This window comes from Lolium rigidum, chromosome 1 (genome assembly GCF_022539505.1).
Source record: "Lolium rigidum isolate FL_2022 chromosome 1, APGP_CSIRO_Lrig_0.1, whole genome shotgun sequence".
In the NCBI taxonomy this organism is placed as follows: domain Eukaryota; kingdom Viridiplantae; phylum Streptophyta; class Magnoliopsida; order Poales; family Poaceae; genus Lolium; species Lolium rigidum.
The window spans coordinates 86810809-86832023 of NC_061508.1; the positions used below are offsets into that span (position 1 = coordinate 86810809).

Genomic DNA, 21215 nt, shown 5'->3' on the forward strand with positions numbered 1-21215 from the left:
TCCTCTCTCCTGTTGGTATCCTGCACCTCGGCGCACATCTCGGTGGGCGGCCGGCCGAGCGGAGCCAATCTGCTGCAGGTGATGGGGCACTCCAGCACTCTCCTTCGCCCTAGGATTCTTTCTCCATGGCCGTTCTACAGCCTCCCAAGGCGGCCATCGGCGCGGCTGGCGGCGCGGGGGAGGAGCTCAGCGCCCTCCTCTCCCTCAGGCAGCTGACGGCGAGGAGGATTTGGCGGAGCAGGACGGCGACCAAGGGGAGGTGCAGGGGCCGGCCAGGGACGGCCACCTCATGGCGGTGGCGGTGTGGGCCGGTGGCGGTGACCTTGGGGTGGAGCAGCCGCAAGCCGGGGCCGGCGACCTTACTGTCCTGCGGTGGAGGTGCGATCGGCTGGCTCAGGTGGTCTGGCGATGCCATCCATGCCATCACATTGGCAGACATCATCTACCGACAGGCTCGGCGATCTTGGACGCAGCCATCCATGCATCCATGCCATCACATTGGCAGACATCATTACAGGCTCGACGATCTTGGACACAGCATCTGTCTTGGTCACTGGAACACACGCAACCTGCTGTGGAATCTCTACGTCTTCTGCTCTGTAGCCTTCCTGGAGATGGACGCCTCCGGGTTCCAGCAACACTACCCAATTTTCAGCCATGTGTGTTTTGTATTGCAAGCTGCAGTATATTGATCAAATAAATTTTTCAGCAATATAAACTGATCCTTCTTTTTGGTTACCTCAGGTTCTGAGTAGCGGAAAGAACAAGGCCCACAGCGATATGATTACCCTGTTGGATTCAAGATAATCAGGAATGAAGAATTAAGATGCAATAAGTATGTTGGTTACATTACATATATGCCTCACCAGGTCTAATGGCATTAAAGAGTGCCTCAGGTTAGTTAGATTTTTCAAGTTTGGGCGTTTGCACTTTATGATCAGACATTTACGTCATTGTTTAATTGTAGTTTCATCTACTGCTTCGGTGGAAACATGAAAACAAGCAGTGGTAAATAATTGTTAGATCGTACTGAAATGATAGGGATATGATTTTGTCACTTCCTGAAAACTGTTGCACTCCTTTAGGAGATGCACCCAACTGCTCTTTGGTTGATCAGTTTGTCTTTGCAGGCCATCATATTTGTACAGACCTATCATTTTTATTTATACATATCCATGTGCTGATATATTTTGTATGCAAAATTCTGCACTACCTTTTGACTATGATTCACTCTTCGATTGCTCCTACGTGAGCAAAATTATAAGTTAGAAATGCATTGTGTTTTCATATAGTTGTTCAGTTCATAATGGATGCGCAAATTCATAATTATGAACTTTTCCTTGATTCTAATACTAATATAGTATATTCACTTCCATAATAAGATGATTCTACAAAAGTTATACCTTTAGGAATGCCTTTTGTGCTATTACAATGCTACAACTTGGAAAGGCATGTATTTTGGAATCAAATAGTTGTGTCTAGAATTTTTATATTAAAATAAATCTTGCACTTCTTGGGAGCAGTATGTAGGATAACCCATAGCTATCTCTTATACATCACTGCTCATTTGTATTCCTTATGGTCCTTACACACTTAGTTATGGAAGTGACATGGCATCTGGAGATTTGATTTTAGTACATGATGGTTAGGCTATCACTATCCAATTTGTGGTCCCAGGTATGTTTACACACTTGGTTACAATATCAACTGGATTCAGTTACTTCAGAAAATAGCTATGTATATGAAATGTAACACATACCTAATGGTGACCTGGTACAACAACACATTCTGCTCCGCTGGACGCCCTCATCGCCACCATATCTACCATAGCATGCACTCTCCACATGACAGTATTGCTGTCCTCCCCGGAATTGTGCATGTAGAAACTCCTGAGGGCGAACCATGTGCCAAGGTGAACGATCAGGAGAGGTGGAGATCATCACACCTAGCTCAGCTCAGCCGGAAGAGTGATTGCCATGATACGACCAGGCTAGGTTGGTGTGACCTGCGGCCCACAGGAAACAATCTTAGAAAGTGACAACAGGAAATGGAGAAACTTATGACCTACTACTGCAGTAACTAAAAAAGGTATACTTTCAGGACATCTACATACAAGCGATACTAACTCAATGTATATACTCTTTCAGCAGTGCAACTCATGAGAAGAAAAAATCATCCAAGGATTTGTTATATGTGAACTGGACAGATGCTTCAATTTCTTTTATCCTCTTTTGAATCAATAAGAAAAGAGGATGCCGAAACTGTTCTCCTCGGCCTCCTTCTATTTTTTAGATGGTTGATTACTTCCTTGATCTTTTTGTTATACGTATATGTAACCGAGTAAGAGAATTTCAAAATTGACTTTGTGCTTGGTGTCACACCTCATGTAAATGGTACAATACTCTTCAAAAAATATCACTTGCTATGCACATACCACGGCATGATGCATCGCGATGCCCCACCGTGCTGCGGCCAGGGCCAGGTCAAGACGAGTGACGCATCGCTCATGGGACTTCCCTTCCTTCTTACTAATTCCTTTTTTTCTGATGTATTCGTGATTCTAGGTTTTTCTATCACCTCCATCTTACTGATTCCTTTTTGTTCAGCCAGGTGCTTGCCTAGGTTGTTGCGTTCTGAGCATCCATTCTAAGAGATCAATTTACATTTGATTTCTGAATTTTTTAACTAAATTTTTACCACCAAGCATATCAATCAATACTAAAATAATATTTTGCAGGGTATAGGGATCAAGCAACATGGCAAAATTTGTTCGAGTCGACTTCACTATTATTACCAGGATACCTTCTAAATTTTCAGCAAATTCATTTACCTATTATCACTTATAAATACACAATTAGCTCACGGAATTGATCATACTAGCTGTGAATGCCCACTCTACTATCAAAGGACAGTAAGTAAACACATATGTTTTTTTTTACGACAAACACATGCTCATATTGGCTTACTGCACTTATATTTTAACTCGCTGATTTTCTGTAGTTTAACCAATCAATGCTAGATTCCCATCTGTTGTATAGTTACTTGCTAACAAAATTATTTGTTTCCCGCATGAAATATACACTAGGCTTAACTGATGTTTCAGGGCAGCACAGTGGAAGGTTGCATGCCATCCAATCAAATATAATACAAGACACCAGATCATCCTTATCGGATCGAGATTGGTCGACGCACAAAGGTCATCAAAGCTATTCCAGAGCCTTCAAACTTTCTTTTGTTGAAAGCATTTCATGTTCTGCAGTCGTGCAGAGAGAATAACACCGTTCTATCAGGTTCCCAGTGATTACAAGCCTGTACTTTTCATATTAAACTGTCTGCATTTTATGTCCGCTTAATTCTCTACTTTTTTTTATCAATTTCAGATGTGGCTGGACTGGTGGTAATTGTTAATGGATGTCATTTCAAAGACGAATTGAGAGACACGGAGGCATATTCACTTAAAAGATGTTTGGTATAGGTAGCAATGCTTCAGCAGGCCGTTATGAACCTGCATGCGTAATGATAGTGTACACATTTTTTAAGCGGTAAACACAAGCATGCTCCCTCTAGGTATTGCAAGGTATTAGTGATGTTCTACATAGAGGGCTACAGAGTACGGTTTGGGTTGTTGGGGCAAATCACTATCTGAAAAGATACTTTGTTATTCCTAACTTTGTACTTACTTGCAATTTTGCATCGCCTACAATGATATGCTGTCCTTATATCAGGACCTTAAAAGCAAGAAAAAAGATCAGGTTATGTCGGCATATGATTCTCTCTTCAGTTTTCCAATTTATGAATTTCTGCAATTTTGATGATTGTTTTTTGCTCAGCTTTTAAAGAGCATAACGATTGCAACTACTACTTCTTCAGTATTAAATTTACAAGTTTCTAAATTGTGTTCCGTTGATACGTTTCTAAATTGTGTTCCGTTGATTGGCAAGGAAGTGGACGCGGTGGGTTCTGTGAAGGGGTAGTTCATGCTGGGTTTCATGCTGCGGTGGTCCTCCTGTTGGTGATCTTTTTCCTGAATTCATTGGTATGCAAACTGTATCTTTCCCCTCAAACTTTTTCCTCCTTCAAAGAAGTCTGGTATCTGGAGAGATCACTCAAGCACATACATAGTTCGATTCGTTTGGGTAAATGCCGAAACTGCCATAGTGTTCTACTGCATCTGTGTGCTGTTGTATATAGTTGCGGTCAACGAATATATCAGAGACTGTCTATTTTATTTCATCTTCTTTGTGTTACTTTTTATCCCCTGGAGAGATCCCCTGTTGTATATAGTCAAGCATATCATAATAATATTTAGGCATAGTAGAAACATTAGCACCTAGCTCACATAAGCATAGCATTCAGATTTACGGATAGTATGAGGGGAAGTGATATCAATATGGCCGAACTCGAGTTGACTGAGTTACCAAACTGAAATTGTGTCTCAGGGTGTTTTCAGTTACCTTATAATGTGATGGTTTCATTTTTAATCTGTGCACTATGTTTTTGCTGACAGCAGTAAGCATGAACAAAACATTTGTGATATATGTAACCATAGCTAAGTATATTAGTCAACATAACTACATAGGTCAAAATAACATACCGGTGACTGAATTGGATCAGCACTTGCGACATTAATACTCCTCGGCGCTGGATCAAACAATCTCGCATTCGCACATCCACATGATGGCCAATGCGGGCCGTGGCCACAACCTATGAACGCCTCGCTGCCCCGTCCGTGTGCCAGCAAGGCCTGACTCGAGAAGCTACAACGCGATGTAGCTGACCTCGACCCAGGTCACCGCGCGAGGTCGCCGTGCGTGACAACGAGGACCAGTCCCGAGCACGTCCCACTGCAACTTCATCGTGACACGGCGCCGGCCGGGAGCTGCGGGCTGGTCAGCTCATCTGCGAAAAGGGGGGCCACTAACTCCTCAGTGGTGATGTTGAGGTGGATGCGCGGCTGGCCCTCCTCGACGCGGACGTGGAGCCGCTGCTCGCCGACCTGGGCATCCACCGGCTGATCCGTCACGCAACAGTCTCGAATCGGCGGTGCTTCTGGAGTTGGTGGTCAGGCGCGCTCAGACGAGCGCGGAGCTGTGCCAGTGGAGGGCGGGTCGGGAGAAGGCCGCGCGGGCGTTCTTGCTGGCCGACGAGGCGTTGTGGGGCAAAATGGAAGGGAGGGAGGAGACGCCGGCGACCTGCCTGAGGCTGGATTGGAGTGGACAGGGAGTGGGGAGACAAGGCAGAGCCGGTGCGGGGAGGATGGGGATGAATCGACCGATTTGGGAATCGAGGAGAGGAAGGGGATGGATACTAATTTTACTGACTAGACTTCGTCACTTCCTCACTGCTATGGCTAGACTTCCTCACTCTTGGCTCCCATTATATCGCCTCTCAGCACAAACTGAGGTCAATTGTACTGATAGGTTTGTCAAGCTTAAAGCTAAGACAGTCATCAACACGAAAAGGCAAATCCATGCCATTTCTAATTTACATCCTGATCAAAGCAATCGGATTACACATCTTTCGAAAAGAGATATTTTGTTTCTTAACAGCTCATACAAGTATGGAAACGTAAACAATTCACACAGGCATTCTTTACCCAAAAAACTCACACGAGCATTTCAAAAAACTAAAACTAACACTGAAGAGTAGATAGCCTCATGGTTTTAAATTTCAGTTTCGGAAATATTTCGTCTAATGCTGAAATCACTAACATTCATTTAATTTCAGTGATTCATGTTTGCAATTCGGTCAAAGGACCAAGATTGTCTCTTAAAATTCATTAAAATAATTAGTTGGATTTTTAAATTCGTGAGTACAAGTGAAGTCTTTGAATTTCTTGGCCACTAGGTAATTATTTTGGGTTGTACCGAAAACACCAAATTTCGTTGCAATCTCATTCAAAATGGTGTCCATAGATAACGCTAACACGGGCGCGGCGTGTCGCCGCGCCATTGCATCCTAGTACAGATTAATGAGCATGGCTTAGCTTAGCTTAGCTGCATTATTTTCCCCTTTTGGAAAGTATCGACGTATAAGGTAATGCTTGTTGGTACCAATTGAGTAGGTGATTAAGGTCAAGCTCTGTGGGGGCAAAGTACTGATGCGATGACTGGAAACATTTGACTCTCTCTTATCGCTTTGTAGTGCAACCACACTTGAGAAACAGTACGGCCTCGCCTCCAGGTTCCTCAGCATCTCCAAGCCCTCCTTGGCAGCTGAAAGTCCCAACGTTCTTGGCAGCTGAAAGAGCCAACAAGTTATCAAATTCGAACCAAAACTTAGACAGCAAGGATGTCCAGCACTAATGAAAATAACAACTTATTAACATAATTTGAACCTAATACAAAGCAAACGCTTACCGGACTGATACAAAGCAGTGAGTTATCGAACTCAAATCTAAGCTTGTATTCATTAGCAAGGTTGTCAATTATACTAATTAATTTTTTTTCGAAATGGGAGAAAATCGCCTCAGCTTCTGCATCCAAAGGATGCACACGGTTTTTTTTATTAGATATTCACAAAACCTTACAAGAACAATACAAAAGATCAATCTCGAAGCAACCTTACTATACCTACAGTGGGATGAAGAGGGTGACAATACACCAACTCACATCATCTAAAAACTAAATGCCTTCCCAAATCGCCCAATAGCAGGTGAGAAGCACATCCAATCAAGCAGACTCTCAGCGCACGCCAACGCACACGCCACAGGAGTTGCTCCCGCCGTCTTCCTCGACTCCATCTTCAAGAGAGATCATCGCATTAACCTTGCAAGACCTGTCGTCGATGCCACCATGACGCCAGACGGCTCCACCATCCTGCACGTATACATCATCCCGCATCTGTCGTCGATACCCTGAAGCACCATGCCACTGAAACTCAGCGGCAACAATGTGGTAGATGAACACCTCTCCACCGAAATCCACCAACATCCAGCAGCTGCTCCAAAAACGATACCCCAAGAGGTAGAACACTATTACTAGCACTAGTTATCAATATTTTAAACCCAAAACAAACAAATCGATAAAACCAGCCATACCTTTGATGCATGCCAATGTTCCCTAGTATTCCTGACCCTGAACACACATCCGAGTCGTCACCCAGCCGGCCAGCAGCCGATAGAGATTCCGATTCGTGATGTCCGGCAGCATGCAACAATTGCGTGGACGATGAGCAGGTACGGCACACGAATCTGGCGCTGCCGCGCCTCACAACATGCCACACGCGCACGGATCAGCATATGTCACGCCCAGGATTATATTCTCTCGTGCCAGCTCAAATCGAGAACTTTGTCTGTTTGGTGTCGCCGTCACGGCTGAGCCCGTGCTATCACGGAGGCATACTCTAGTACTTCCTCCCTCCTTAAATAAGTGAAAGTATGAATTTTCTAAGATAGATTATCAAGTAGAGAGAAAATTGCATTAGAAAGATGCAAACCAATATCACTCTTCTCTTTAATTTTTTCACATCTAATGAACTAAATGCATGTAGAAAGTGAAGATAACATGTTCTAAATATTATTGGGTTTGATTTGCGTGCGATGGGAGAGATTTTTGTTGCTACTTTAAAATGCGTTGAAAAGATAGAATTTAAGGCTAAACATCATCTTATTTAAGTACAGAGTCAGTAGTGCTAAAATGACTGCTTAAGTCTTAATCATCTCTGCATCAAAGATGTCTAAGCCTCTTACTCAAGTTAAATACTCCCTCGGCCCCATGAAAGATAATCCAAGATATCTTTTGTGGTACGGAGACTGTATGCCCTTGTTGACGTATCAGTGTTGGGTTGTTGGCTTAACTGATGACTACTATGAATAGCGAATAATATTTTCATGTCCTTGTTTTGCTGAGAAATGAACAGAAAAATATATATATTTAACACTAGTACATATGCAAATGTACTGGCCATATATATTTCTTACTAGTAGTATTTTAAAATTTTATGACACGATGTTAAACAAAACAAAACTGAGGAATACTCTTACGCAGTTCCAAAATAATTGAGGTACTAGTTTGTTCGAAGTAAAACTACTTTAATGTTTACCCACACAAAAAAAACTAATGTAAGTTTGATATAATTTATGCAAAAAATATTAAGGTTTACCAGTAACATCATCAATTTAAGTTTATTATACATCTTCATACAATATATTTGCATTATGTATATATTGGGCATTGTGAATATTGAAAAAAAAACATTGCTTCAACTTTGAGAAGCTTCACTTAGGGAAAACTTAGAACTTCAAATAAATTGAAACGAAGGGAGTGTAAGTTAATCAATTAGGGATTTGTATTTAAATCTCAATTATAGAACTCAATTATAAGTTGTGGTGGACAAGCTAGCTTATTTTGAATTTTGCTATCAATCTTGAGTTTTGTCCTCCGGTGTCATGGGCAACCGAACAGTGACACATGATCATCAAAACTGTGTATGAGATTGAGCGAATCATGCAAATGAAAATTTGGAATGATGCCAAGCTGAAAATCAGCTAGACAAAAGATAACAAATATGCAAAAAAAGGAATTGACGAATTTTTCTTCGAAGTTCGGATAGTTGATTATTCTTCTTTTGAACGGAGGCAAAATATTTACCTCATTCATTAATTAAGGAGAAATCATGTAGTGTAGTTGACAGAGGCCATGATTCTATATTTGTGGTAGTGGACAGATTTTCTAAAATGTCACACTTTATTGCCTGCCACAAAAGCGACGATGCGTCGCATATTGCTAACCTGTTTTTCAGGGAGATTGTTCGACTACATGGAGTCCCGAAGACTATTGTTTCGATCGTGATGTGAAGTTCATGAGCTACTTCGGAAGACACTTTGGGGAAAGGCTGGGGACAAAGCTACTATTCGAGTACTACTTGTCATCCTCAAACCGATGGTCAAACTGAGGTGGTGAATCGAACCTTGTCACAACTGTTGAGATCCATGATCAAGAAGAACTCGAAGGAGTGGGAAGAGTGTTTGCCGCATGTGGAGTTTGCTTACAACAGTGGCGGTACATTCTACCACGGAGCTGTGTCCTTTTGAGGTGGTGTATGGTTTCAAACCCATTACTCCACTTGACTTGTTGCCTTTGCCCATACATGAGAGAGTTAATATGGAGGCATCCAAGAGGGCAGATTTTGTGCGTAAGATCCATGAGAAGACTAAAGAGTTGATCGAGAAGAAAGGCAAGAGCAATGCTGCAAGGATGAACAAGAAGCGCAAAGAGATGTTGTTCAAGCCTGGTGATTTGGTCTAGGTACATTTTCGCAAGGATAGGTTCCCGAAGCTGAGGAAGTCTAAGTTGAAGCCTCGTGGTGCTGGTCCTTACAAAGTGCTTGCCAAGATCAATGATAATGCATACTCAATAGATCTTCCGAGTTGATGAGTTTGGTGTCGATAATTCTTTCAATGTTGCTGATTTGACACCATATGACGGAGAAGACCTTGGAGCGTCGGGGTCGACGCCTTTTGAAGGGGGAGATGATGAGGACATCCCTACCTCACTACTACCTCCGTCATTAGCAAATGATGATGAACCTCGCTGTGAAGCTCAAGTCCAATGAAGTTCGGATTGGACCAATTACAAGAGCTCGTGCGAAGCTACTTAAACAACAGGTGAACTTGTTTCTAAACGGTACTTTGATTGATGAGAACTTTATACTGCCTAAGTCCTATTACTTATGTATCATCTTGGTATCAGATTTCCAGTTTTCCTCGGTAAGCCATCCACAATCCACCCCATAGTTGAGTTGTGAGTGTTTTCCTATCCGAAAAAGCCATAAAAAAAAATTAGGGTTAGGGTTTGCCATAGCCTTAGATTGCACTAATTTCGAGTTTTAGTTGCTTTTCGTAGTTGTTTTTGCGTATCTTTATCTTTCTTCTAGTAGAATTGTTAGGGTTTGCGTTGTCCCTATCATCTTGTGTCTAGTTTCTTATAGTGTGTCAGTTTTGTTATTCCGAGTCCACATAGCGTACAGTGTGCTTGTTTCCAACCATAGACACAGACTCTATCGATATACGTGACTAGGAACTTCCCCAGAAGAGACTAGTTTTACCGCTCGACAGGCTGCTCGTTAGGGTTTTGGTGCTTTGCAATTTCTGTTGGCCGTGTTATCAAGGAGTTGAGTCAAAAAAAAAAAAAAAAAAAAAGCAAAAAGAGCTACATAGCTGCGTGTGTTATACAAAAAGAAAAAATTAAAAAGAAAAGTGTTGTGCTAGTTGAATCAAGTGAAGGCCTAAGTTTACTTTACTGCACCCGTAGTTGAGCAATCTTGTGCCTCGTTTCATTGAGCTTTGCTAGCGTCTCTCTAGTGCATTGCAACCTTTCCCACATATAGTTGCATTGCCTCATTATATCGCCTTGTGTGAGTATCTTTGGTTGTCTACGGTCAGCGCTAGAGCTTGTTATTGGTGCAAATAGGTAGCCTACCTACAGCCCCACATATATCCTGCTTTGTCGTGTGATTGTTCTTATACCCTTGATATTCGCTTCGCTACATCCGTGCACTAGTTGTTCCTACAAGTGGTAAGCAACACTAATTTACTTTGGAACGGTAAGATTTCCTTTTCTTATCGGTTTTGAGTGAGTTGTGAGAGTACCACCATATATTTTTGATTTAGTGCACTAACCTACTAATCATGTCCGCTAGTGATAATAAGATTGTTAACCAGGAAAACAAGAATTCGGCGAGATATCGTCACATGGAGGGAGTATGAAGCTCTTCGTAACGAGATGCGACGTGAATTCCGCACTAAGGATGATGAGCTTAAGGATACGAGTTGACGAGATCAAACAGTACGCTGGATGCTACTAATATCACCGTCACTGGATTGGCTGATCAAATGACCGATATACAGCGCACTCTTACCGATATGCGCCTTACTATTGAGAATTTGACTACACAACAACAACAAGACGATGATGAAGATCCTGAGCTTGAAGATGACGCACACAATGCTCGTGGTGCGCCTCATGGTCATCGTCCGCGTGGTCGGGCTCCACTTGGCCGTAATGGTCGTGGGCAAGATGAAGAAGATGGATTGGGTAAGCCCAAGTTTTCCATACCCAAGTTTGAAGGGGGAGCTGATGTTGAAGAATATCTCACTTGGGAGCTCAAGATTGAGAAGTTATGGAGCTTACATCCCAACTACTCGAAGATAAGAAGATCAAGCTTGCTTCTTCGAATTTGATGGTTATGCATTACGTTGGTGGGATTCTTTGATTCGTAACCGCGACGAAGATGGTGCACAACCTATCCGTACATGGCGTGCTATGAAGGAGGTTATGACTTCTCGTTTTGTGCCTACAAATTACATGCGGAATATATTTGATAAGCTAACACTATTGAGGCAAGGTGTGAAGACTGTTGATGAGTACTACATGGAGATGGAGATGCTTATGCAGCGTGGTCGTGTCCGTGAGTCTCTAGAAATGACAATGCAGCGTTTTCTCAATGGATTGAAGTATGATGTTAAAGGCATTGTTCGTCATTACACCTACACCGATATGAATCAATTGTTACATCATGCAAGAGAAGCTGAATCACGAGTTGGCTGAAGAAGCAAAGGTTAAAGGACGTGCTACGGGAGCTGGGCGTTTTACACCTCGCGCGCCCTCTACGGCGCGCGGCACCGTCGACGCGCTCCGTTCCTTACTCTACTCCGCCTAGCAAACCGGTCTCCAATGTATCTAATGCAAAGAAGTCCGAATCTGCGGCAAGTACGAGTGGTTCTAGTGTGTCTACAACGCGCAACCGCGATATGCTTTGCCATACATGTGGTGGCAAGGGTCACTTCAAGAGAGATTGTCCTAACCGCAAAGTCATGTTTATCAATGAGGACAATGAGTATGAGACTGGAGATGATGTTGATCCAAATGCTCCGGACGATGATGACTATGACACCGATGGTGAAGATGCATATCCTTCGATGCTCGTACCATTGTTGTGTCGCAGCGTGCTCTTAATGTGTTGCCTAGTGCATCTACTCGGCGCTGCAATTTGTTCCAAACCAAAGCTTTGGTTGGTCCTGACAAGGCTTGCAAGGTCATTATTGATGGCGGGAGTTGCCGCAATTTAGCAAGCAAGGAGTTATGCACCAAGCTGAAGTTGAAGTACCTACCGCACCCGCATCCATATTATATTCAGTGGTTGAGCGACAATGGTGAGATGAAGGTAAACCATATGGTGCGTGTTGAGTTTGAGATTGGACCGTATAAGGATTGCATTGATTTTGATGTGGTTCCTATGACGGTTTGTCACCTCTTATTGGGTCGGCCTTGGCTCTATGACCGTTCTGTGCAACACAATGGCCGAGCCAATACATATCACTTGGAGTACAAGGGCAAGAAAATTAACTTACGAGCCTATGTCACCACAACAGATTGTCAATGAGTCTCGTCAGAAGATTGAAGTAAATTTGGAGGATGCATCCATAGATAGGCGAGAGAATTGTAATGCCGTGAGTGATATAACGAAAAGTGAGAGAGTGAATTCCTTAGTCTCATTAGCCACCAAAGAAGACATGAGAGAATTTAGTGAGGATCCTACGGCCATGCCTCTTGTGCTTTTGTACAGGGGTACGGTTTTGGTTTCTAACGACATGACCCCTCTTCCTCTTGGTGTTTCTAGTGTTTTGCAGGAATTCGGCGACGTGTTTCCGGAGGAGGTACCCGCAGGACTACCGCCATTGCGAGGTATTGAGCATCAAATTGACTTGATTCCCGGAGCATCGCTGCCCAATAGGGCGCCATATCGCACTAATCCCGAAGAGACGAAGGAGATACGGAAGCAAGTACAAGCGTTACTCGACAAAGGTTATATCCGCATAAGCCTTAGTCCTTGTGCTGTTCCTGTTATTCTAGTTCCTAAGAAAGATGGTACTTGGCGTATGTGCGTAGATTGTAGAGCTATAAACAACATTACTATTCGATATCGTCATCCTATTCCCCGTTTAGAGGATATGCTAGATGAATTGAGTGGTGCTGCTTGTGTTCTCTAAAATTGATTTGCGTAGTGGTTATCATCAAATTAGGATGAAAGAAGGGGATGAGTGGAAAACCGCCTTTAAAACAAAATTTGGTTTATATGAGTGGTTAGTAATGCCTTTTGGGTTAACTAATGCACCTAGCACTTTCATGAGATTAATGAACCATGTTTTGCGTGAATTTATTGGCAAATTTGTGGTTGTATACTTTGATGACATATTAATCTACAGCCGCAATGAATCTGATCATACTATACATATTCGACATGTTTTGCAAGTGTTGCGTGATAATCAACTCTATGGTAATCTTGAGAAGTGCACATTTTGCAAAGATAAGGTCATATTTCGGGTTATGTTGTCTCTAAGCATGGAGTAGAAGTAGATGTGTCTAAAATTGAAGCTATTCAAAATTGGCCTACTCCCATGAATGTGAGTCAAGTTAGAAGTTTTCATGGTCTAGCTGGGTTTTATCGCCGTTTTGTGCCCAATTTTTCTACCGTTGCTGCACCTTTGAATGAATTGACTAAAAAGGGTGTTGTCTTTGAGTGGGGCGTTGCCCAAGATCATGCTTTTGATGAACCGAAACGATTGTTAACTTCTGCACCGTTGCTTGCACTTCCCGATTTCAATAAGCAATTTGAGATTGAATGTGATGCTAGTGGTATTGGAATTGGTGGTGTGTTGATGCAAGAGGGTCGCCCAATTGCATATTTTTCTGAGAAATTATCCGGTGCTAAGTTGAACTATCGTATATATGATAAAGAATTGTATGCTTTAATTAGAGTTCTTGAGGTTTGGCAACATTATTTGTGGCCAAAAGAATTTATCATACATTCTCGATCATGAAGCTTTAAAATACCCGAAAGCTCAATCTACTTTGCATAAGCGTCTAGCTAAGTGGGTTGAGTTCATTGAGTCTTTTCCATACATCATTAAACATAAGAAGGGAAAAGATAACATTGTTGCTGATGCTCTATCTAGGAAGAATATGCTATTAACTCAACTTGATGTTAAAATTCCTGGTTTAGAGATACTATGTGATTTGTATGCTACTGATCATGATTTTGCTGAACCATATCGCTTATGTGCTCTTGGTAAAGCATGGGAAAAATATCACATACATGATGGGTTCTTGTTTAGAGCTAACAAACTATGTGTTCCGAGAATCGTCCGTGCGTTTGCTCTTATTGCAGGAATCACATGCCTGGAGGTTTGATGGGTCACTTTGGGCGTGAGAAGACGCTACTCATGCTAGCTGACCACTTTTATTGGCCAAAGATGAGGCGGGACGTGGATAGATATGTGAGGAGATGCATTACTTGCAACAAGTCCAAGTCCAAGCTGAAGCCTCACGGTTTGTATACTCCGTTACCGGCACCTACTACGCCTTGGCAGGATATAAGTATGGATTTTGTGTTGGGTTTGCCGCGTACTAAAAGAGACCACGTTTAAGATAAACCCTAGTTCTTAGTTGTTTGCTCTGCAAAACTATTGAATTCCCTACACCATATTGCTTGGATATTGTGTAGATCCTGTTTAAGTCTTGTGTGATCTCGTTGTTCCATTGGGAATTAGACGGTTGCAACTTACCGCTTCGTGGTCGGCGGCTACGTGCGCAAGTGTGTGGAGTTGCGAATATCTTGCGGGGTTGAGAGCTGTTGCATCCGGCGACGGGGACCAATCGAGAGATCTCGTTGCGTCATACAAGTTATCATCCACTATATCGTCGTGTTTCTCCGCTGCCATCACCCCGTGATCATCATCACCACCGTTGCTTACTGAGAAGATCGGGCCACCCCATATCATCTTGATATGGATATCCAGGCATGGTACACTAGGACAGCCATAGATACGAGGATTAAGTCTAAGGTTGTACCATTATTATTGTATCGTAGCATTGTTATCTAGGAAATAATGTAGCCAGGTCATGCTGTGGGCCAAATTAGGGTTTTAATAGAGTCTATTTGACTTGGGCCTGTCCAAGTCGAATTAGGGTTAGGCCCATGAGTGGGCGCCCCAACCCAATAGGGGTTGGCCGGCCGGCCACCCTCCCCCTCATATAAGGAGGTGGGGCGGGTAGGGTTTGAGTAGTCTAGTTTTGATTCAGATCATGTAGAACCTTTGGTTCCAGTATCACCATCCCTACGGGGTTGGCCCTATGACGGCGTCTCGGACGTTCGTCTAGTTATCCAATAAAGATGTGTGAGTTCTTGAGTTGTCAAGAGTAATCATATGTGCTTGAGTATCCTTGAATCTGTCAAGGGAGTTCAAGATTTATCGGTCCTATGGATCATCAAGGTGCATCGTGAAAGATCGGGAAACTAATCCTCATCATGTGGTATCAGATTGCTAGGTTGATCACGGTGCAGATTGGTTTGTTGCTCAGTTGTTCTTGCTCGATTGCTGTGGCTACCATTGGGTACGTCGCCGCCATGGTGTTGGTGAAGATCAAGGAGGAGGAGTTGGGCAGCAGAGTCAAGTTCTCACGGCCTTCGTGCATGCGGAGGTGGTGGCTGCAAGGGGGAAGAAGGAGGAACGCTGCTCAAGTTCTGCCATGGCAGGGTTTCGGCGGAAATCTGTGCCACGGCAGCAAATTTCGCGAGGAAGAAGGCAGATCCGTCCGGCGGCCGGTGCGCCGCCCGGCAGACCGGCTCCACAACCGGATGGTCCGGTCACCAGGCCGGCCGACCGACCTCGCAGAATTTTTGACAGTTTTCTCTGCCGCGGCAGGATTTCTGCCAGTTTCTCTGCCGCGACAGGAATTTTCTGCCGTGAGTCAGTTTTTGGCTGTTTCCTGCTGCTGTTGTTGCTGCTGTTGCTGTTCGTCGTGGAGGGCAAATTTTGTTTTTCAAGGAAGAAGACATTGGTGTTTCAGAAGGGCGCATACTCGGGTGTATTCGGCTTATTTGGATCTATGGCGTGCAGGAATTTGTTCTGTATGTCTTGGGTGGTATGCATGTTACACTTTCAGTTTGTGTTTGGAGGATGCCTATGTCTCAATCAGGTTGACGGCGTCAAAGACCAAAGGGGGGCCAAGTTCAAGACAAGCTAGTCGAGAGGGAGGATGTGGTGTGGAAGACTGGCGAGGCTTGAGGATGAAGATCGGCGATGTTCTTATCTGACTTACCCTTTTTCTAGCAGACCCTCACGCGTTGGGGACAACGCTTCTTGAAGAAGGGGAGAATGATATGGATATCCAGGCATGGTACACTAGGACAGCCATAGATACGAGGATTAAGTCTAAGGTTGTACCATTATTATTGTATCGTAGCATTGTTATCTAGGAAATAATGTAGCCAGGTCATGTCGTGGGCCAAATTAGGGTTTTAATAGAGTCTATTTGACTTGGGCCTGTCCAAGTCGAATTAGGGTTAGGCCCATGAGTGGGCGCCCCAACCCAATAGGGGTTGGCCGGCCGGCCACCCTCCCCCTCATATAAGGAGGTGGGGCGGCTAGGGTTTGAGTAGTCTAGTTTTGATTCAGATCATGTAGAACCTTTGGTTCCAGTATCACCATCCCTACGGGGTTGGCCCTATGACGGCGTCTCGGACGTTCGTCTAGTTATCCAATAAAGATGTGTGAGTTCTTGAGTTGTCAAGAGTAATCATATGTGCTTGAGTATCCTTGAATCTGTCAAGGGAGTTCAAGATTTATCGGTCCTATGGATCATCAAGGTGCATCGTGAAAGATCGGGAAACTAATCCTCATCAGTAGTAACTTATAAAATGCTCTTTGATTCGCATGATTTCAAAAACCCAGGAATAGGGAAAACACAATGTTGCAACGCCATGCCCCTTTGTATTCTGATGGATTTTATTTGTAGCAAAATTTGTTTGATTGTGTCACAGAAAAAGCAAACGATTCTTACCAAGTGGACTACGATGGAGCTAAATTTCCTATGAAATATAATGGACATGATTTTTTAGCGGTATGCTATGTTTCCAACTCCTAGTTGATGAGGAGTTTTCACGTTTTCAGGGTACAAGGCCCTGTTGGCATGCTTTGCTCTTATTGTTCTGTATGTAGGTGTTGCGTGGTGGCGTTGGGTTTTCTGGTGTATGCTCTTTGTAAGTTCTTTATTGAATAAAATTAATTAAAAAAAGCCGTATGCATCGATTGATGTAGAGGATGGGGCTTGCCCTCCATTTCAAAAAAAGGAGAAATCGTACACCCACAAACTAACAACCTACATAAGAAAATTTTCTAATGATTTCATTTCACCAATTTTTTATTAATACCCAGGCCTTGAGTCAAACATGCCCTATAGCTGACATGCTTACAGCGTACGAACTCTCTCGCTTTGATGATGTAAATGAAATATACTGAATGTAGCAAGTAGTATGTACCATTCGGTAGTGGAGTAATTGATAGGGCAGTGTTCATAATTGGATGCTTGATATGCGAATACGCGTCAATTTCTCGTCGAGCCGGGCGCCTATAAGTATCGCCGCCTGATCACCACATCACTCCCACGCACAACGCCCTCAATCGACCTCTGAGCAGCGCACATCCATGGCGCGTTTCCTCATCGCCCTCCTCGCTGCCGCCCTAGTCGCGGTAATGGCCCAAGAAGCCACTGAGCTAGGCGTGCATCTTTGCATGAGATAGGGCGCCATTCATGCGTGAAACTGGTGTCAGAGTGATTAACACGTACGGTTGCGTTCTCCTCAGGTTCAGGCTGGAGGGCAGCTGGGCCACGCGGCGCCGGCGACGGCCGAGGTGTTCTGGCGCACCGTGCTGCCGCACTCGCCATTGCCGGACGCCATCCTCCGCCTCCTCCGCCCTGCAGCAGGTCCGTCTTGCATCTGCATGCATGTTCCTCGTCTCCCTTCACTGACTTTATTCTCTCGAGTTTGATCCCACACTACTACAAAAATGCACGCATTGATCGACGTTGAGTTAATGCATGGATGGATATTGCACGCAGACACCAGCAGCTTCGTGAGCAAGGCCGAGGAGCGGCCCCCCTTCGACTACCAAGACTACAGGCGCTCGTCGTCCGGTGATGGCTCCAGCAAACGCACCGGCGCTGCTGCCCGAGCAGGTGATTTCGACTACGACGACTACCGCGGCGGAGGCGCCGCCGACACGCCTTACGGGTACAGCTACAGCAAGCAGGCACCGAGCACAAACCAAGCCGAGGAACGCCGTGTCGCCGCCGCCGACACCCCATTCGGGTACGACTACAAGGCGCCGAGCACAAACCAAGCAGGGGAACGACTTGCTGGCGCCGCTGCTGACACGCCTTTCGGGTACGACTACAAGGCGCCGAGCACGGCTATGGGTGGCGGCCAGGCGGAACCGACGAAGACGAAGGTATTCTTCCACGAGGAGTCCGTGCGCGTCGGGGAGCGTCTCCCGTTCCACTTCCCTCCCGCCTCGGCCCCCGCGCTGGGCTTCCTGCCACGCCGCGTCGCCGACTCCGTCCCGTTCATGGCGCCCGCTCTACCAGGCGTCCTCGCGGCTTTCGGTGTCGCGCCGGGGTCCACCATGGCATCCAGCATGGAGGCGACGCTGCGCGCCTGCGAGACGCCGACAATGGCTGGGGAGTCCAAGTTCTGCGCGACGTCTCTGGAGGCGCTGGTGGAGCGCGCCATGGGAGTCCTGGGGACACGCGACGTAAGGCCGGTGACGTCGACGCTGCCCCGCGACGGCGCGCCGCTGCAGACGTACACCGTCCGCGCCGTGCAGCGGGTGGAGGGCGGCCCGGTCTTCGTGGCGTGCCACCCAGAGCCTTTCCCGTACACCGTGTACCGCTGCCACACCACCGGCCCGTCCAGGGCGTACATGGTGGAGATGGAGGGCGCGCGCGGCGCCGTCGACGGGGTGACCATCGCCACCGTGTGCCACACCGACACGTCAATGTGGAACCCGGAGCACATCTCCTTCAGGCTCCTCGGCACCAAGCCCGGCGGCACACCGGTCTGCCACCTCATGCCCTACGGCCACATCATCTGGGCCAAGAACGTGAAACGCTGGACGGCGTGAGCTCCCGGCCAGCTCGGTTCTCTCGATGGAACTATGATCGATGCGATTGTACTACGGAGTAGTAATGTATCTGTATCTACCTACGTTCTTGTTCATGCCACCTGCTTTACTGCTGCAGCTCGACAATAGAATGATCACCATTCTCATGAGCAGCGTTTGTAATAAAAGAACAACATCTGAACAGCTGGGTTTATTTACATTTGCAATTCGTATTCAATTGCCTGCAGAAACTTGGTGCTTTTTTCATGTCAATGCGCTACCGGTAGTGTTTACTACACTACCATGCCGGAAGGAAGTCAGGGATCCTCTTTAAGATTAATTTTGAGAAAGCTTTTGATAAAGTTAAATGGTCTTTCTTGTATCAATATATGGAGGTGAAAGGATATCCAACTCAATGGATGGATTTGGTTATGAAAACAGTAACCAGTGATAAGGTAGGGATTAATGTTAATGGAGAAATTGGATCCTATTTTTCAACACATCAAGGCTGAGGCAGGGGTCCCCTTTTCCCTCTTCTCTTTGATATTGCTGTTGATATTTTAACAGTTTTCATAAAAAGAGCACAAGATGTGGATTTGTTAATTGGGCTAGCTACAGATCTAATAGAAGGGGGAGTGTCAATTCTGCAATATGCAGATGCCACCATCCTCCTCCTTGAGGATTATATAGAGCAGGCTAGAAATCTGAAAGTCATCCTATGGTTGTTTGAACAGATGTCGGGGCTAGAAATAAATTTCCGTAAGAGTGATATATACTGTTTAGGGGAGGCTTTAGAGAGAGAGGGAGAGGGAGAGGGAGAGGGAGAGGGAGAGGGAGAGGGAGAGGGAGAGAGAGAGGGAGAGAGAGAGAGGGAGGGAGGGAGGGAGGGAGGGAGGGAGGGAGAGAGAGAGAGAGAGGGAGAGAGAGAGACTTGCAACAACTCTTTTTTCACTAGCTGGTTCGGAATTTTCACTAGCTGGTTTGGAATGTGATTAGTTGTACTTTTGGTTTCAATTTCCAATTTGATTCAGCTGACCAATGTATTTGGAGTTGGTTGAAAAGTTTTGGGGAAAAAAAAGGAAATGCTTGCTGTGGGGATTGCTGTTGTAATATGGAGTATCTGGAAGACAAGGAATTCAGCTTGTTTTGAGGGAAAATGGCCAGATGAACCTTATGCAGTGATTTTCAAGATTTACTATTATATTAACTGTTGGAGTTCTTTGCAGGTGAAGGGGGGCATTAAGGACCGGCTGTGGTCTCCTGCGCTAAGCTACTGGAGAAGGTTGCGAAGGACGTGTTTAGAGCAAGGAGATGTTGGACGCCATGGATTCCAAGACTGGCGATGTGAAAAGGGGGAGAAGAATAAAGAGAAGGAAAGAGTAAGAAGATGTGCGAAAATGGGAGCATTCCGGCGACTTGTGGTTTTTGGCAGCAAAACCCTGTCTGGTGTTGAGGTGGAAAGGGAAGGATTAGCTAGCTGAGCTTCTTGTTAGGCTCTCGGTTTCCTTTTACTTCGTTTTCGCCAATTGTGTCTGCTGTTTTAACAAATCTCAGTAGTGATCAAGATGTAAAAAACATACCCCTAGGAGACTTATGCATTTGTCTGTTGCGTTTGGTGTGTGTACAGATGGAACTATGTAGAATGTTGGTTTCATTTATGAAATCGGGGACATGATCCCTTTGATCTAAAAAAACCATGCCCGGAAATGGATTCGGGTAAGTGTAACACGATATGAAAAGAATAGCAGTTGTCTTCACTTTAGAATTAACCAAGAGACCATGTCATTGTAGGCGTGGTCTCCCCAGGGATTTGGGTGACCTTTTTTTGGGATAAAAAAGAGATTTCGTTAACGGGCGTGTTGAGCGTTCCCTGAGGGATCAAATCCCGCGATCCTCACGCCGCCAACCGTATGATGGCATGATCATAAACGTATACAGGGTCAAACATTCCCACGTGAAACTGCAGCATCGCCTCCCGGTACTCCCGTCGCAAAAAATTGCAGCATCGCCACTATTGGTCCATCTATGTAGCATCGCTAGAGAACCACGTAGTGCCATCACCAGAGTGTCACATCGTGGATTCGCGGAGAACTCGCAGCGTTCATCACCGATGCAGCAGCCCTTCTCGCCGATGCAGCAGCCCTCACCGCCCTGCCTCCCATATCCGCCGCAGTCGCTCCTCCATCGGCCACTCGCGATGGTTAATGCTAGCAGCGCCGACAACCGCTAGCCGCGATTCCGCCATGCCATGGTAGTAACACATGCCGACATT

At 45.0% G+C, this 21215-nt stretch overlaps 1 protein-coding gene and 2 long non-coding RNA genes across 4 annotated transcripts; 2 read left to right on the plus strand and 1 right to left on the minus strand.

The window, feature by feature from the left end:
* Positions 1-320: 320 nt before the first annotated feature.
* LOC124690624 lies at positions 321-5319 on the minus strand. 2 transcript variants are annotated; one of them, XR_006998785.1, is made up of 4 exons: positions 4595-5319; positions 1760-2005; positions 740-789; positions 321-640 (listed from the first exon to the last, which is right to left on the minus strand). It is a non-coding gene; the product is annotated as an uncharacterized LOC124690624 (long non-coding RNA). The 2 variants fall into 2 exon arrangements; XR_006998784.1 differs by having other exon boundaries at positions 321-789; positions 4595-5314.
* LOC124690730 lies at positions 3036-4233 on the plus strand. The gene is made up of 2 exons (XR_006998789.1): positions 3036-3290; positions 3381-4233. It is a non-coding gene; the product is annotated as an uncharacterized LOC124690730 (long non-coding RNA).
* A 12169-nt stretch (positions 5320-17488) lies between the features above and the next one.
* LOC124677099 (protein RAFTIN 1B-like) lies at positions 17489-18964 on the plus strand. The gene is made up of 4 exons (XM_047213100.1): positions 17489-17533; positions 17648-17768; positions 17904-18055; positions 18119-18964. Exons 1-4 carry the CDS (start codon positions 17489-17491, stop codon positions 18962-18964), a joined length of 1164 nt encoding a protein of 387 aa, XP_047069056.1.
* The last annotated feature ends 2251 nt before the right edge of the window (positions 18965-21215 follow it).

Coding starts and splice junctions, on each gene's coding strand:
- LOC124677099 (XM_047213100.1), top strand. CDS start 17,489: ATGGCGCGTTTCCTCATCGCCCTCCTCGCTGCCGCCCTAGTCGCG. Junction 17,534..17,647: donor TCGCTGCCGCCCTAGTCGCG/GTAATGGCCCAA, acceptor CGTTCTCCTCAG/GTTCAGGCTGGAGGGCAGCT. Junction 17,769..17,903: donor CCTCCTCCGCCCTGCAGCAG/GTCCGTCTTGCA, acceptor TATTGCACGCAG/ACACCAGCAGCTTCGTGAGC.